This window comes from Ursus maritimus, unplaced genomic scaffold (assembly GCF_017311325.1).
Source record: "Ursus maritimus isolate PB19 unplaced genomic scaffold, ASM1731132v1 scaffold_2, whole genome shotgun sequence".
NCBI classification, from domain to species: domain Eukaryota; kingdom Metazoa; phylum Chordata; class Mammalia; order Carnivora; family Ursidae; genus Ursus; species Ursus maritimus.
In genome coordinates, this window is record NW_024424452.1 from 16,991,024 (window position 1) to 17,006,355 (window position 15,332).

General features: G+C 48.4%; 1 protein-coding gene across 2 annotated transcripts; it reads left to right on the forward strand.

Annotated features, from left to right (window-relative positions):
- The first annotated feature begins 3,219 nt into the window (after positions 1 to 3,219).
- ZG16 (zymogen granule protein 16) lies at positions 3,220 to 6,590 on the forward strand. 2 transcript variants are annotated; one of them, XM_040635093.1, is made up of 4 exons: positions 3,220 to 4,119; positions 5,144 to 5,205; positions 5,388 to 5,520; positions 6,183 to 6,590. In XM_040635093.1, exons 2-4 carry the CDS (start codon positions 5,151 to 5,153, stop codon positions 6,496 to 6,498), a joined length of 504 nt encoding a protein of 167 aa, XP_040491027.1. In that variant the 5' UTR covers positions 3,220 to 4,119; positions 5,144 to 5,150; the 3' UTR covers positions 6,499 to 6,590. The 2 variants fall into 2 exon arrangements, with proteins under 2 accessions (XP_040491027.1, XP_008683509.1); XM_008685287.2 differs by having other exon boundaries at positions 3,220 to 5,205.
- Positions 6,591 to 15,332: the final 8,742 nt, after the last annotated feature.

Consider the following 15,332-nt stretch of genomic DNA (forward strand, 5'->3'; position numbering starts at 1 on the left):
GCTTGATCCCAGGACCCTGAGATCATTACCTGAGCAGAAGGCAGACGCTTCACTGACTGAGCCACCCGGGTGCCCCCAGGGAACAGTATTTAGACTTGTTACATGCGATGGTCTCACTTTCTTTTCTATTCCACTTTTAAAATATGTTGGTCTTGGGGTGCCCGGCTCGCTCAGTCCGATGAGTGCACAACTCTTGATCTCAGGGTCACGGGCTCCAGCCCTACCTTGTGTGTACGGATTAGAAAACAAAACAAAAAACTTAAAAAAAAATGTCCGTCTCAAAGCTGTTAAAATGATTTTGTGGTCCACCAGTGAGTTAAGACCTACTGTTTGAAAAACATTGTCCTTGGATTTTGGTTGATCTCAAGACTTTTTTTTTTCTTCTCATTTTATAAAGGCAGAAATCTAGGCTCCAAAAAAAAAGTGACTTCTTTACATTCACCCACCTCATGAGTGTTGGATGGAGGACCTCAACTTGAAATTCTATCTTTACGTCCAGTATGCTACCGAACACAGAATTTCACCAGAAGATTCAGAAATAAGAAACAAGAAAACCCAAATAGGAGCCTGCCAGAAGAGAGACACAGGCATGAAAAGACAAAGGAGGAACATTTAATAGAATTCTGACCGCATCCAGGGCATCTGACAGTCATTTCTGGGGCACCTTCTCTGTGCCAGGTGGGAAGCAGGAGCCCGGAATTCAGAGGTGGAAAAGACACTGTCTCCACCTTGGAATGAGCTCCAGGTTTCCCAGCAGAAACTTGTGTAAACAGATAAACTACAGCGCAGGGTAATCAGAGCCTGGCTAGTGCCCTAGGAAGCACAGCTGGAGGCCAGAGAAAGGAATTCTGTTTGAAGTAGAGGGGCTGCGGAGGGGACACCCGTGATTGAAGTCTTGGTGAGGGGTTCAGAGGGGTGGTGGGTGCAGGGGGGGTGCTATGGCTGAATGTCTTGAACATAGAAGATACTAGAAGAGCAGAAGGCGGAGAACATTTAGGCAGCAGGAGTGGCAGGAGTAAACTGCAGGCCACCATAGGGGCTGGCATGTGGGGCACTGGGGACAGGAGGGTAGGGAGTGGAGGGACCCTCTCTGCAACTCAGTGGGGTCACTTCTCTCGCAAGACTGTAGTTTCCTCACTGCAACGGGGAAGGATGAACAGAAAAGAAATGTTCATTTTGCTTTTCTAGTAAAACCCTTTGTTCAAATGAAGCCAGTTGGGAGACCCAAGCCATACAGGAGGAGATAGAGAATTATTTTCTGAACAGGAAACAGATCTGCCATTGTTTGGAAATACATTTTGGAAAATCCGTGGTGGGACGGAGCCGGAAGATTCTCACCGCCCCACCCCCCCCCCCCGCCCTGGGGTCTGAATTTGCACCAGGACTTAAGCTGCTTTGTCTGGGAGAGAAAGTAGTTCTCAGGGCGCGGAGCAAGGGAGGAGCGTAGCCCCAGGGGGCCTGGTGTGGCGGGAGTTGGGGGGGGGTGTGAGAGCTCCCGCGACTCCTGCTTTGGGGTCGACCTGCAGTCTTAACACCCCCCCCCATCGAGCTCCAGTCTTCACTTTTACTTTTTTATTTAAAAAAATATTTTCTTGGGGGCCCTGGGTGTAGTCGGTGAAGGGTCTGCCTTCGGCCCAGGTCATGATCCCGGGGTCTTGGGATGGAGCACCGCATCCAGCTCCCTGCCCCGAAGGGAGTCGGCTTCTCCCTCCCCCTCTGCTGCTCTCCCTGCTTGTGCTCTCTCTCTCAAATAAATAAATAAAATCATAAAATCTTAAAAAATATATATTTTACTTTTTTTTTTTTTTTTTTTTTGAGAGGGAGCGAGGGAAGGACAGAGGGGTTAGAAGAGGGACAAGCGGACTCCGTGGGAGCCGGTGGCGGGCTCGATCCCACGGCCGAAGATCACGACCTGAGCGAAACCAAGAGTCCCACCTCAACCGACTGAGCCTCCCAGGCGCCCCTCCAGTTGCTCCTTTTAAAAGGCAAAACCCCCTCATCGGCTCCCCTCACCATCAGGAGCAATCCAAACTCCTGACCACTGCCTCCCTCCCAGGCCCTGCACCTGCCCACTGGCGGCTGCCCGGACCTCCCCTCCCCCTGGCTTCCACACTTGCCGCAGCCTCCCGCCCCCTCCCCGCCCCCGCTTTCTACTCCGCCCACCCGCACACTGCCCCGCACGCCCCCTGCTCAGGGCTTCGGCCCTGGAGCCTTCGCCAGGCCCAGTCTTGCCCCAAACATCAGTCTTCTCCCCATCGCTTCAGTCATGTCTTCGCGAAGGTTGCCCCGGTGGGCGGCCTCCCAGGCAGGGGAGCAGCTTCCCCAGCCCTGCTCCCGCCTGGCTCTGCTGTATTTCCTCATGGCCTGTCCTGTGCTGACAGTTGTTCCATTGTCCGCCGCCCCCCGGAGCCTGGAGCCAAAGCGGGTAGCCGGGACTCCACTCTCCCTCCATAGCTGTCTTTCCAGCTTCTAGAACGGTGCCTCCAGCAGACAGATGCTCCGGAAATATGTGGGGTTAAGTTGCTTTGCCAAGAAGGCAGAGAAGACAGGGAGAGAATGTGAGCTGCCCTTGCAACAGCAGAAAGCCTGGGGAGGCTTTGGACTTTCCCTGCATGTAGGTCGGGGGGATGCGTGTGACCCCTGATGAGGGCACAGAGCTACGATCTTTGATAGGCGGTGTTTGGTTCCATCCTGTGGGATACACTCCTCATGAGGAAGAAGAGAGACAAGACAGAGGAAAGAGAGGGTTTGGGGGAGGAGGAGGACAAAGAAAAGAGGCAGAAGGAAAAAGGCACGGAGAGAGAGGGAATATGAAGAAAAATCCTCAGAGCAGGAGATGCGGGGGAAAGTTCAAGACAGAGAGAACTGGGAAAGAAAGAAAAACCAGAGAGGACAAGAGACAGAACAAAACATCTGGAATCAAGAAGAAGGTACGTCAGCAGGACAGGTGTGTTTTGAACTTGGAGACGAGAGGTCACACAACACATCCTTGGCTGCCCTCCTTGCTCTGGAACGGCCAGGGGACTAGCCCTGTCCTATTTCCAGCTCCTTAGGGTGGGGCTCCCTTGCTTTCCTGGGAGGAGTCCTCAGCCCTAGATGGTGAGCCTGTGATGGGTGGGTGCTCTGTGTGTCCAGCTGCTGGTACTTAATAACTGAGGCTAATGACTTCAGCCCCTCCCTGGGCTCCATCCTTCCCTCTGCTGGGGAGGACCTGCTGACTCAGAGGGTCAAAGAGCCAGTCCTAGAGGGGTCAGGAAGTAGGACTCAGGATTCCTCCGGGGACTTAGGTGTAATGGAAGGGCCTCCAAAGAGAAGAAATCTATGACATCAACCCTGGGGAGGTTTCAGACCTACAGGAAAGAGCAATTGTCCTAATAGCCCCTGGAAGATTCAGCCGTGGCTCCCCGAAGTCCTGAGGCCCTGAGCCTGCCCCCAAAGGAGGACTTGTCTACTTTTTCCCCCTTAGCTTCCCCTTGCCCTCTGGACAGACTGTCTGTTCCCAGGAGGGGAATCTACAGGTGTTCATGCAACATCATGGTTTCTCAGAAAAGGTTTGTGAACAGTCTGGCCGGTTGAGGATGGATAGATGGGGGGGGGGGGAGGCAAATACAGCAAAATATTAACCATGGTAGAATTGACATGGGGGTATATGAGTGTTCACTGTATAATTCTTTCAATTTTTCTATATGTTGTTGTTTTTTTTCTCCATATGAAGTAACAGGGAGGACAGAAAAAATTGTCTGGAAGATAGTAAGCACTCCTAAGTATAGGGCCTGGGGAGTGTAATTCCTTTCCAGGAGAATCTGTATTTCAAATGCCGTGAGAGGACAATGTTTATCCTGAAAGATGACAGATTGCAGGTGAGAGCACCCGCGGAACGCCAACGCGGAGAGGCAGAAGCTTAGACCACACCCAGAAATGATCAGTAACTTTGCCCACCCAAAGCTGCTGGCCCTTCAGTTGGTGACCTTTTCTCAAGTTTGTTCTGCCTGTCCTGAGATCTGGGCCTGAGTGGACCCCACCCCGTGGCCTGTAACCTTTGGGGGGAGAGGCAGGATAAGAAGTTCCAGACCCTGCCTGACAACTGACCCTAAGAGATTGATCATATTTGCTCAGGAGGTGAGGTTCACACGATAAAGAGCAGGGGGAGGGCTTGGACCTGATATAAAAGATCTGAAAGTTGCAGGGGGGTTGCTTTGCACTTGAAACTGCCAGGTAAGGGGTGACAGAGGCCTGAGCTAAGGGGTGACAGGGATGGCTGCGTTCGAGTTAGGGGGAATTCAGGCTGAGCTGTGTGGGAGCCTGCCTGGACTGAGCCGCAGGGGAGACCTGGGTGTCAGCTAACTGGGGGGCATCTGCATCTGAGTGAGGTGCAAAGATATCTGGGTCTCGGTGGAAGGACTGGGGATGCCTGGGATGCTGGTGGAATCGATGTGGCCAGATTTGTGTTAGTGGAGGAAGAGTAATGACACATAGAGCAGGCATCTGGAATCTACTATCTTGAGCTGGTCCAAACTCCTTCTGTATCTCTCAGTCTATCCCCCTTCTCCTGACCGGCTCTGATGCTGGTGGTAGCAGTCTCACCTATCATCACCTCCACCCCCCGGTGACACAGAGACGGAGCTCTAAAATGCTCCTTTCCTTCTGATCTGAGACCAGCATGAAGCTAAGAATTTGAATTCTGCCCCAGATGTCCCCCAGGCCAGGCCAGGCCATTCCAAGGATATTTCAGTTAGGTTTTGCTCAGACCCCTGGTTTGGGACACCCAACCATCTCTAGGATTTGGAGAATCTTCTTTGCAAACTCTTCCTGCTTCGTGCTAGGAGGGAACAGGGCTTATCATAGCTTGGTCCAGATAAGAGGGTTAGGATCCATCTTCTGATCTGGGATGGAAGAAGGGAGCTGGAGGGAGCTGGCTACCTCCAGACCGGGGAGGACAGAGGGGTTAAGGACACAGAAGATAGTCCTCCAGGAGCCGGACCAGAGACTGGGGACAATCCTTTCAAAGCCCAAGACTGGGTCAGTTAGGTCTGAGTTGAAGGAAAAGAAGGCTGAGTCTCCACGGGAGGTCGGGGATGGCTGGCTCAATGAAATCTGAAGGAAAAAGGCTAAACCTTGACTTTCTCCTTTCTTCCCGCTCCAGCCCCAGAATGTTGACCATTGCTCTTCTTGCCCTTCTCTGTGCATCAGCCTCGGCCAATGACAGTAAGTGAGAAGCCAGGAGCCCAGCACTAGCGTTATGGGAAGGCAGCCCCCTGCACTGCTGGTGGCCAAGGGTTCAGAGGCTGACTTGGAGTGGCGGGCACTGAGTTGTGGGAGGTATAGGGGTGGTGGGGAGGAACTGAGCTCTTGAGATTTCTCCCTCCGACTCCTACTGTCCCCCCCAGTTCAGGCTAGGGCCTCCTCCTACAATGGAGAGTATGGAGGTGGCGGAGGAGAGAGATTCTCCCATTCTGGCTACCAGCTGGAAGGCCCCATCACCGCCATCCGGGTCCGGGTCAACAGATACTACATTGTAGGGTAAGATTCTTTGTGTTTCTCTGGTTTGGGGATCCTCTCTGATCTTGCTACACGGGAAAGTTCTCAGTCACTTTGGGTCACGTCTGTTCCGGTCAATGAGTCCCAGGGGTAACATGACACGCGAAAGTGGTTAGAGGACAGAGATCTGAGGCCAGCGCTGCTACAACCAACCCTACAGCTGTGGCTGCTCAGGCACCTGGAAGCTGGCTGGGTGGGCCCCACCCGAGGGGGAAGCCCCCTCTGACATCCTCTGTCTTTGCTGATGCCTCTCCCCAAAATGTGTATCCTTCTGATCCTGGGCTACATCCTGGGACAACAAAGTCTCTGCCCTCATGAGAGCCTTCCAGAAAGATCCATCTGCTCCTTTCTCATGGGGCCGGGGGAGGGGGGATGAATGGCACAGTGGGGATCTAGATTCCAACACTGGTCTGGGTGACTCTGGCTAAGTTACTCTTCCCTTCCGAGCCTATGTTTGTCGGCAAAAGGAGGTGAAGTTCTCTGTATGATCTCAAGGGCTCGCTCATCGTTCACACCCTGTGGGACTGGCGGGACGCCCATCACCCCGTCACCAGTTTGTGGATCTCAGGGGTTGGCCAAGAGGCCCTGAATTCTGATCAGCCCGCTCAGTGTCCATCTTCCTTCCCTCCTCGCCCGGCGCCTAGTCTCCAGGTACGCTACGGCAAAGTGTGGAGTGACTACGTGGGCGGCACCCAGGGGGACCTGGAGGAGATCTTCTTGCACCCTGGGGAGTCCGTGATCCAGGTGTCTGGCAAGTACAAGTACTACCTGAGGAAGCTGGTCTTCGTGACCGACAAGGGCCGCTACCTGCCTTTTGGGAAAGACACAGGCACGAGTTTCAACGCTGTCCCCTTGTACCCCAACACTGTGCTGCGATTCATTAGTGGCCGCGCCGGTGCCCTCATCAATGCCATCGGCCTGCACTGGGATGATTACCCCAGTGACTGCAGCAGCTGCTGAGCCCCAGCTCGTCCCAGGCCCCGCCCACAGTGGGGGTGTTGAGAACCTCTTCACCGCTAACCTCATCCACATGGCGCAATAAAAACAATAAAAGGACCTAGCTCCCGCGTGTCTGTGGCTGTGTGCAGCTGGGATCTGACCGCTGACTCTGGCTGTGGCTGGGCGAATCGCGTTTCTGGTTATCTGTCTGACGTCATTCTGGGGAAGAGTGGGAGGGAGAGGGCGAGAGAGGTGTAAACGTCTTGGGCTTTTCTTCATAATTTATCAAGAGGAGATAAGATCTGGGCTTATACCAACTCTTGTTTTCAAGGATAGCTCCTGAGACTGTTTACCCAAACTGCAGTTCTGGGGCTGAGGGGAAGGCGTAGCTGTGGCGGATCGCCAGCCCCCCAGATGTTCCACTCTCTAGACCTTCTCTCCCCTGGAGATAGTGTCTCTCCACTAAAAAGCTCTTGACCTTAACTCACTTGCTGGCCATTTTCCTTTGCTCTTTTCTGAGAATCCACCTGACTTCCGAAGCTTGGCCCACATTTGTGTCAAGGACCTTGCCATTACTACAGCCTAGCTTCCCCCCCGACCTTTCCCCGGAAGCACTTGTGTCCTTGCCGAACTTAGCTTGCTCAAAATTGCGCTTCTTTCCCTAGAAAGCCACCACCTCAACAGCTTCTCTGCCAATACCAGCCTCAAAAAAAGGGCATTACGAGAAGGGCAGATTTCCACCGTGGGTTCCCAGGAACGTAAGGGTCGGTTCCCGTGAATGTAAGGGGTTCAGGAGGCAACAGAGTGGCTACAGAGATACAGCAAGGTCATAAAGTTGCTTTGGAGAGAATTCTTAGGACTCTGGTTGCCAGTCCTAAGACTGTGACAGTGCTTTGCTTTTGTTTTGTCTTTTGGTGGTGGTGGTCGTGGTTGGGGGTGGGGGAAGTCACTCAGTGCTCCCAAAAGATTGATTCACAGCATGGGGAGTGCCAGAGTCACATTCCTTCCAGGTCAGAAAAAGATAACAACTATGTACACGTAATTTTATTTTTTTTTTTTAAAGATTTTATTTATTTGTCAGAGAGAGAGACAGAGCACAAGCAGGGAGAAGGGCAGGCAGAGGGAGAAAGAAGACTCCCTGCTGAGCAAGCAGCCTGACATGGACTGATCCCAGAATCTTGGGATCATGACGAGCATGAGCTGAAGGCAGAGGCTTAACCGACTGAGCCACCCAGGCGCCCCCCTACATGTAATTTCAGAAAGAAATAGTAACATTACAGAAGCAAACTCATACCTAGCTTGTTTTTACATTTTCTTTATTTGGCTCTAACAGTTCCATGGAATGGAATAATGACATCACTGTAATTATTATTATTATTTTTTGAGATATAAAGCACATAAAATTCACCCTTTTAAAGTGTGTTATTTGAGTGGTTTTTAGTACATTCAGATTGTGCAAACTTCATCTCTAATTCCAGGATACTGTCATCAGCTCAGAAAGAAACCTCATCCCCATTAAGCAGAGACTCCCTGCTCCTCTCTCCCAGCCCTTCGTAAACACCCATCTACTTTCTGTCTCTATGGATTTGTCTATTCCTGACATTTCATGTAGAGGGAATCATACAATAACGTGGCCTTTATGTCTGGCTTCTCCCATTTAGCGTATTTTCAAGGTTCATCCATGTTGTGGCACGTGTCAGTACTTTGTTGCCTTGTATGGCTGAGTCGGACAGACCAGCTATCTGGTCAACTTCAGGACCGGCTTTAAACCAGCGGCATTCACAGGGGGCCAGGGGTACAAGCGCACACCTAGGAGGCAGAAGTAGCAGAAGAAGATGACGTAATGGGATTCCTAGCTTTTGTCTAGTCTATATATTATGCTTTTGTACAAGATTTGATTAAAAGAAATTTTTTCTTATAAAGTTTGAAAATTGCTAAACTGAGCTAATCATACATTCATCAAATATTTTTTGCTAGGTGCTTCGATATACAAAGACCACTGAAAGTTGGGTTCTTTTCCTCTAGTTGAAGGGAAGACTTGGTGAAGGAAGGGGTGTGTGTGTGTGTGCACGCGCGCGTGTGCACGCGCCCATGTGTATAGGAACCTAGTCCTGGGTGCAGGCTCCAGGTTATGCAGAAATATGAACATATGACAATGACAAGTGGTTTAGCACAGCTAAAATGTAAAGTACAACTGGACCAAGATGAAGCCTCATGGACAGGCAGGGACCATGAACGTCATGCTAAACTATTGAAACTTTATTTTATGGGCTACATGAAGCCATTCAATTAAAATTTCACCCAAGGGATTGATAAGATTTATAAGAAAGTTATTTTTTTCTGGTATAAGTGGGGAAAATGGATTGAAGGTGAAGCAGGGTAATAGTTACTAAGAGAATAGGTCTAGATCAGAGATGACGGATGTCTGAACAAAGGCAACGATGTGAGGAAGAGAAGAGAGGGAGGAATTTGAGAGATTCAAGGGGGAGGGTGATTTCAGAAGAGCTTGAATAAATGAAGGCGTGAAGGAGGAAAGTCTAGAAGAACTACCATGTCTAGTATCGGCAACTGGGAAGAGTGGGATCTTCTCTAAGATGAGGAGTACAAGGAAAAATTAGCCTTGTTTTAAAATTAATTAATTTCAGGGGGGGAGGGGCAGAGGAAGAGGGAGAGAGAATATTAAGCAGGGTCTATGCCCAGCGTGGGGCCTGATGCTGGGGCTCGATCTCACTGCCCCAATATCAAGAGTCACATGTTCCACTGACTGAGCCAGCCAGGGGGCCCCTACAGATAAAGGGATTTATTGCAAAGAGTTGGGTCCACAACTGTGGAGGCGGGTGAGGCAAGTCCAAAATCTGGAGGGCCGGCTGTCTGGAAACTCCAGGGCGGGAGGGAGTGCTGCAGTCCTCGGGTGGAATTTCTTCTTCCTCAGGGAAACCCCAGTTTTGTTCTTTTGCTTCCTTGTAAATTAATTTGCTACATTATCAAAATTTACACTTTTAGTAACTTCATTTTCTTTAGAATTTTTTCCCCAGCTTTACTGAAGTGTAATTGACAAATAAAATTCTAATATTTTTGAAGTGTATGACGTGAGGATTTGATACGTACACATGGAGAAAGGACTCCCACAATCAAGTTCATTAACACACCCATCACCTCACAGTTACCTTAAAAAAATTTTTTTTAATTGAAGAATAGTTGACATACAATATTGTGTTAGTTTCAGGTGTACAACATAGTGATTCAATATTTATATACATTATGAAGTGGTCGGGGTGCCTGGGTGGCACAGTCAGTTAAGCAACTAACTCTTGGTTTCAGCTCAGGTTGTGATCTCAGGGTCGTGAGATCGAGCCCTCCGTGTTCAACAGAGTCTGCCTGTCCCTCTGTTCCTCCCCTGACCCCCCTGCTCATGCTTGTTCTCTCTCTCAAATAAATAAAATCTATAAAATAGTTACAATATTATTAACTATATTCCCTACATTGTATATTACATCTCCATATCTTATTTATTTTTTTAAAAAAGACTTATTTATTTGAGAGAGACAGAGCACAAGCAAGGGGGAGGGGCAGAGGGAGAGGGAGAAGCAGTCTCCCCACTAAGCAGGGAACCCGATGTGAGGCTTGATCCCAGGCACCTCCCATATCTTATCAAGAGTTACCTTAAATTTTTTTTTTTTTTGGTGAGAATGCTTAAGCTCTACTCTCTTAGCAAATTGCAATCATACAATACAGTATTTTCAACTACAGTCACCATACGACACAGTGGAAAGTCTGTACCCTTTTACCAACATCTCCCCATTTCCCATACTTCCCAGCTCTTGGCAACCACATTCTACCCGGTTCTATGTATTCAACTTTTTTTTTTTTTTTAAGTAATCTCTACTCTGAAGGTTGGGCTTGAACTCACCACCCTGAGATCAAGAGTAATGTTGCCCTATCCATCGAGCCTATCAAGAACCCCTGTGCTCAACTTTTGATTTTAGAGTCCACATAAGTGATACCATGCACTATCAGTTTTGCTTTTACTTTAAGCCTTTCAACTAACTGGATGAGGCCCACCCGGCTTACCCAGGATCATCACTTAAAAGTCCTATGATTGTAGATGGTAACCGAGTCTACAAAGCAGCTTCACAGCAACACCTAGCTTAGTTTTGATTGAATGCTCTGCTACAGCCTATAGCCAAACTGACATATAAACTAGCTGGTGCGCCTGAGAAAACCTAGGAGGGCTGGGGTGGGGAGTCAGGACGTGGCAGGCAGTGAGGGAGTTTGCCGCGCCAAAATCAGATAAAATGATTATTGAGGAATGCTGGGAACTTAGCTATTAGCTACTAGAGGTCACAGTGAGTTGACAGAGTACTGCCCGGGGACTTGGGAAAGCTAAGTCCTACCCCTGCACAGCTACATGGTCTCAGTCAAATTTCTTAACCTCTCTGGGTTTCAATCACCCATTTAAAATTAGCTTCTCTGGGTCATATGCTCTCTAAGATGTATTGAGCTCATACATCCCAGAAATCTAATTTGTAAGACTTTACTGTTATATGAAAACAACTGGCCTCATTGTGCAGTGGTTGAATGCTATATGGGGATAACTGAGCTATGTGTATGAAGAAGGTGGCCCGGAACAGGGGCATGTCTGAGGTCTCCCCAAGGAAGGAGTGCTGGAGCATGCCTGGAATGAAGGGCCCAAAGGCCCACAAGCTACAAAGAGAGCCCACAGCTCCTCTGCGGGCAATCTGGAGTTGAAAGGCAATCTCTCAAAAAGAACACCCCTCCCCGACCCCACTATACATGCCCCTCCACCAGCTAAGGGTGCCTGGCTGGCTCAGTCGGTAGAACACGGGACTCTTGATCTTGGGGTTGTAAGTTCAAGCCCCACGTTAGGTGTAGAAATTATTTAAAAATAAAATCTTAAAAAAAAAAAAAAAAGCCCTCCTCGAGACCCTCCCTACAGGAGGTCACCGAATTAACTGGGTGATATATAACTATGACTGTTTCCTCGTGCGGATCATCAGGGACTCCACAGTGGCTGGTACTGAGCCCTCAAGCTCCCATGGCAGAACGTAGCTGGGAAAGAGCCATTTTAAGTAAACAGAGTGCCAGGCATCTTGAGCATTCCTGAGGATGGAGAAGCCCCAGTCTGCACAAGCTGATGCAGTCACCCAGGAGCAGCAAAGGTCAAATTTGCAAACGACAACCACCAACAGAACCCGACTATCCAAGAAATGGAAGACTCCCCTTAGCCTACAGCTTGTGGGTTTCAAGAACGTTTTGAGCCCAATAACTTCATGCCCAGGCAATGAAACAAGACAATCCTTGGTGTTAGCACGTGGACTTGGGTGTGCTGGGGAAGGACAGCAAAGATAGCCGGTTAGTAACACAGCGCATGCGCGGGAACGTTCGCGGATAACTTCCGGTAGGAAGACTGTATGAGCCGCCGTGCATGTGAGCCGCCGTGCATGTTTGCCGGCGTGGTTATTTCAGGGGAAATGGTAGGGAGAGACCAAAAATGGAAGAGGGGACTTACGTTTATTTTGCATCATCCGTTAAGAGTCCAGGCATTCTGAAAAACTACCTCATTTAATTGTGACAACAATCCTGCTGGAAAGTAGTAAGGGTAGTCTCATTTTTCAGATGAAGTCACCAAGACAGAAATCAGTTACGTGTGTAAGAGGTTTGAGAGTGACAATGGCAGATGTCACTGGTCGCTGTGTCACCTCCCCTCCAACCCTACACTCGTGCTTATTCTCTAGTAGGTAATAACTGAGCAAACCCAAACGAAAGCATGTGTTTTTTTTCTCTTCCCTGCTTCAGTGTGCCATCGGAGAAAATTCACCCGGAAACCCTATAAATCTTAGTGGAGCAAATCAAAGTGAGATTTCTCGGACTTAGTACAAACTAGAGCTCTGAAAAATTATGTGCCTTCGGTCATATTACAAATATTTATTAGGTGCCCATGATGCATCAGGCACTTTGTTAAATGCTGTCACATGTCCAAAATCACAAACATAGCAGAGAGCAGAGTCAGGGTCAAACTCGGGTCTTTCTGATGTCAAAATCTGGGCATTTTCCACATGTCCATGATTTTCAAACATCTCAGAAACAAAATCTTACAAGATTTTCCGATATGAGGATCCCACAGTTAGAAAATCATGTTAGCTTCTGTGCAGGAATTCTGTCAAATGTATGCACGCCTGTGGAACTCAAACTCCTCTATCAAGCATTGGGGAGTGTTTGGGGGTTGGGGAACAGAAGGACAAGCAGACTCCCCCAAAATTCCTTCTAGGCTCTTCCCAGTCACTTCCTGCCCCCAACTCCCAAATGCAATCGCTCTTCTGACTTTTTCATCACAGGCTAGTTAAGCCAGTTCTGCATTCAAACTGCTGTTATATTACAAAGCATGGAGCTTTTGGAAAAACGCACAGTACACCCCAGAGAGAATGAGTGAAAAGGCAAATAGCTTTAGTATTATTATGAAAATCGTTTTAACTCTGCAGAGGCCAGGGGCCCCCAGACCACATTTTGAGAATCCTTGCTCTAGGGATTACATTATTTTGTTTTGTTTGAAATGTGAATATACTGCTCTGTTTTGTCTTCTCAAGGCAGGAACCCTCTGCAGGGCCAGCCTCATTTCAGCGAGAGCATCAAACTGGCCCAGGCACAGCAGCTTTCAAAGCTGACCTTGGGGTGGGGGTGGGGGGCTTTAGGAAAGGGCCTATGGATTGCTCAGCAGCACTTCTGCTGAGCCCTTTTGGGAAGCCTCCCCACCCTCAGTGGCTTTTATGTAATTGTATAGGAAGTGAAGGAAAGGGGTGCCCCCCTGGGGCAGACTGGAAAGGCTTTCTGGCCACCTGAGGTGCTCTATTATCTCTCTCAGGAGTCCTCCTTCTCTACCTGGCCCCCCAGATCTGGTCCTTTCTTTTCCAGCACCAATTCCCTTCTCCATCTCTGTCTCTTTGCCTTTCACCCTAGATGATCCTCACTTAGGATCTTCTGAGGCTTGAAGGACTCCAGTCGTAATGGTGTAAATGCTACATGACTTTGCTCTGCTCTCCTTTGCTTCCTAAGGGTCTAGTTAAAAAAAAAAATCCACTGCTCCTTTCTCTTCGCCTGTCAGGTATTTAACAACCTAATTTCCACCAGGCAGGAGCACAACCCTAGGAAGCGGATTCAACCACTATTCCCTTTTAACACCTGAGGAAATGGAGGCAAGGAGGCTGAGCCTCTACCCTGGGCGGTCTGGCACCGAAGCCCTGTACCTAAGCTATTTATTCAACCTTAGAAATCCTGACCCCCTGACCTATGCTCTTTCCACCATTTCTGGCAGGTATCTTACCAACTACCTGGGGACTAGCAACAAATATGAAAACCGGAAGAGCCCTTCCTGAAGTGTGGGGAAGACCAAACTGCCAGTCGTTGTAAGTCAGTGGTTTCCCAAATGTGGGCCAGGGAATTCTGGTGGCCCCTGAGACACCTTCGAGGGGGTCTGCAAGACCAAAACTATTTTCATAATAAAACTAAGATGCCATTTGCCCTTTCCCCTTGCATCCTTTCTGGAGTGTATGATGGAGTTTTCAAGAAGCTATATGACATATTGATATCACAACATCCTGAACGCAGAAGCAGATAGGAGAATATAGCTATTTTCTCTTAAGCCGGGCATTATAGTTGTAAAAATGTAAAATAGTGCCACTCTTCTCACTATTTTTTTTTTCCTTTGGAAGAGTTATTTTTAAAATTAAAATGTTATTTATATTTTATGTAATGGGTTTGCTATTGTACTTTTCCAGGCAGATTTTTATTTTATTTATTTATTTATTTATTTATTTATTTTTAAAGATTTTATTTATTTATTTGACAGAGAGAGACAGCCAGTGAGAGAGGGAACACAAGCAGGGGGAGTGGGAGAGGAAGAAGCAGGCTCATAGCAGAGGAGCCTGATGTGGGGCTCGATCCCACAACACCGGGATCACGCCCTGAGTGGAAGGCAGATGCCTAACCGCTGTGCCACCCAGGCGCCCCTCAGGCAGATTTTTAAATGGAGATAAAACTTACCATTTTTAAGTGTACACGTTAGTGGTTTTCGGTATATTCACTATGTAGTGCAACTATCACACTAATTCCAGAACATTCCTATCACCCAAAAAGAAACTCCATACCTACTAGCCATAGTCCCAATTCACCAGCCCTTCGCCAAGCCCTGATCTGCTTTCTGTCTCTATGGATTTGCTACTGCAATTTTGAAGTGCACGAATAAATATTTTAAATTTGCTTTAATTTCAAATACAGTAACTACTGAATAGACACAACCCATTAAACAAAAGATCTTTGGGGTTTCAATTTTTTTTTTTTTTAAGATTCGCAAATTACTTTTTAAGTAATCGCTACATCCAACATGGGGCTCAAATTTACAACTCAGAGATCAAGAGTTGCATGCTCTACCGACTGGGCCAGTCAGGCACCCCTGGGGCCTCACTTTTTTTTGTTTTTTAAGATTTTATTTATTTATTTGACAGAGACAGCCAGCGAGAGAGGGAACAAAGCAGGGGGAGTGGGAGAGGAAGAAGCAGGCTCCTAGCGGAGGAGCCTGATGTGGGACTCCATCCCAGAACGCTGGGATCACGCCCTGAGCCGAAGGCAGATGCTTAACGACTGCGCCACCCAGGCGCCCCTGGGACCTCACTTTTTAAGAATGTAAAAGGATTCTAAGGCCTACAAAATTGAGAACCCCTGGTCTAACACTTGTTTTGTTTTTTAATAGACTGGACATAATCTCTAAAAACCAGGGCCCTACCAGGAGCTCAAAGATGGGATACCCATCCCTGGTTAAGCTTCCAGAAGGGAGAGGTAAC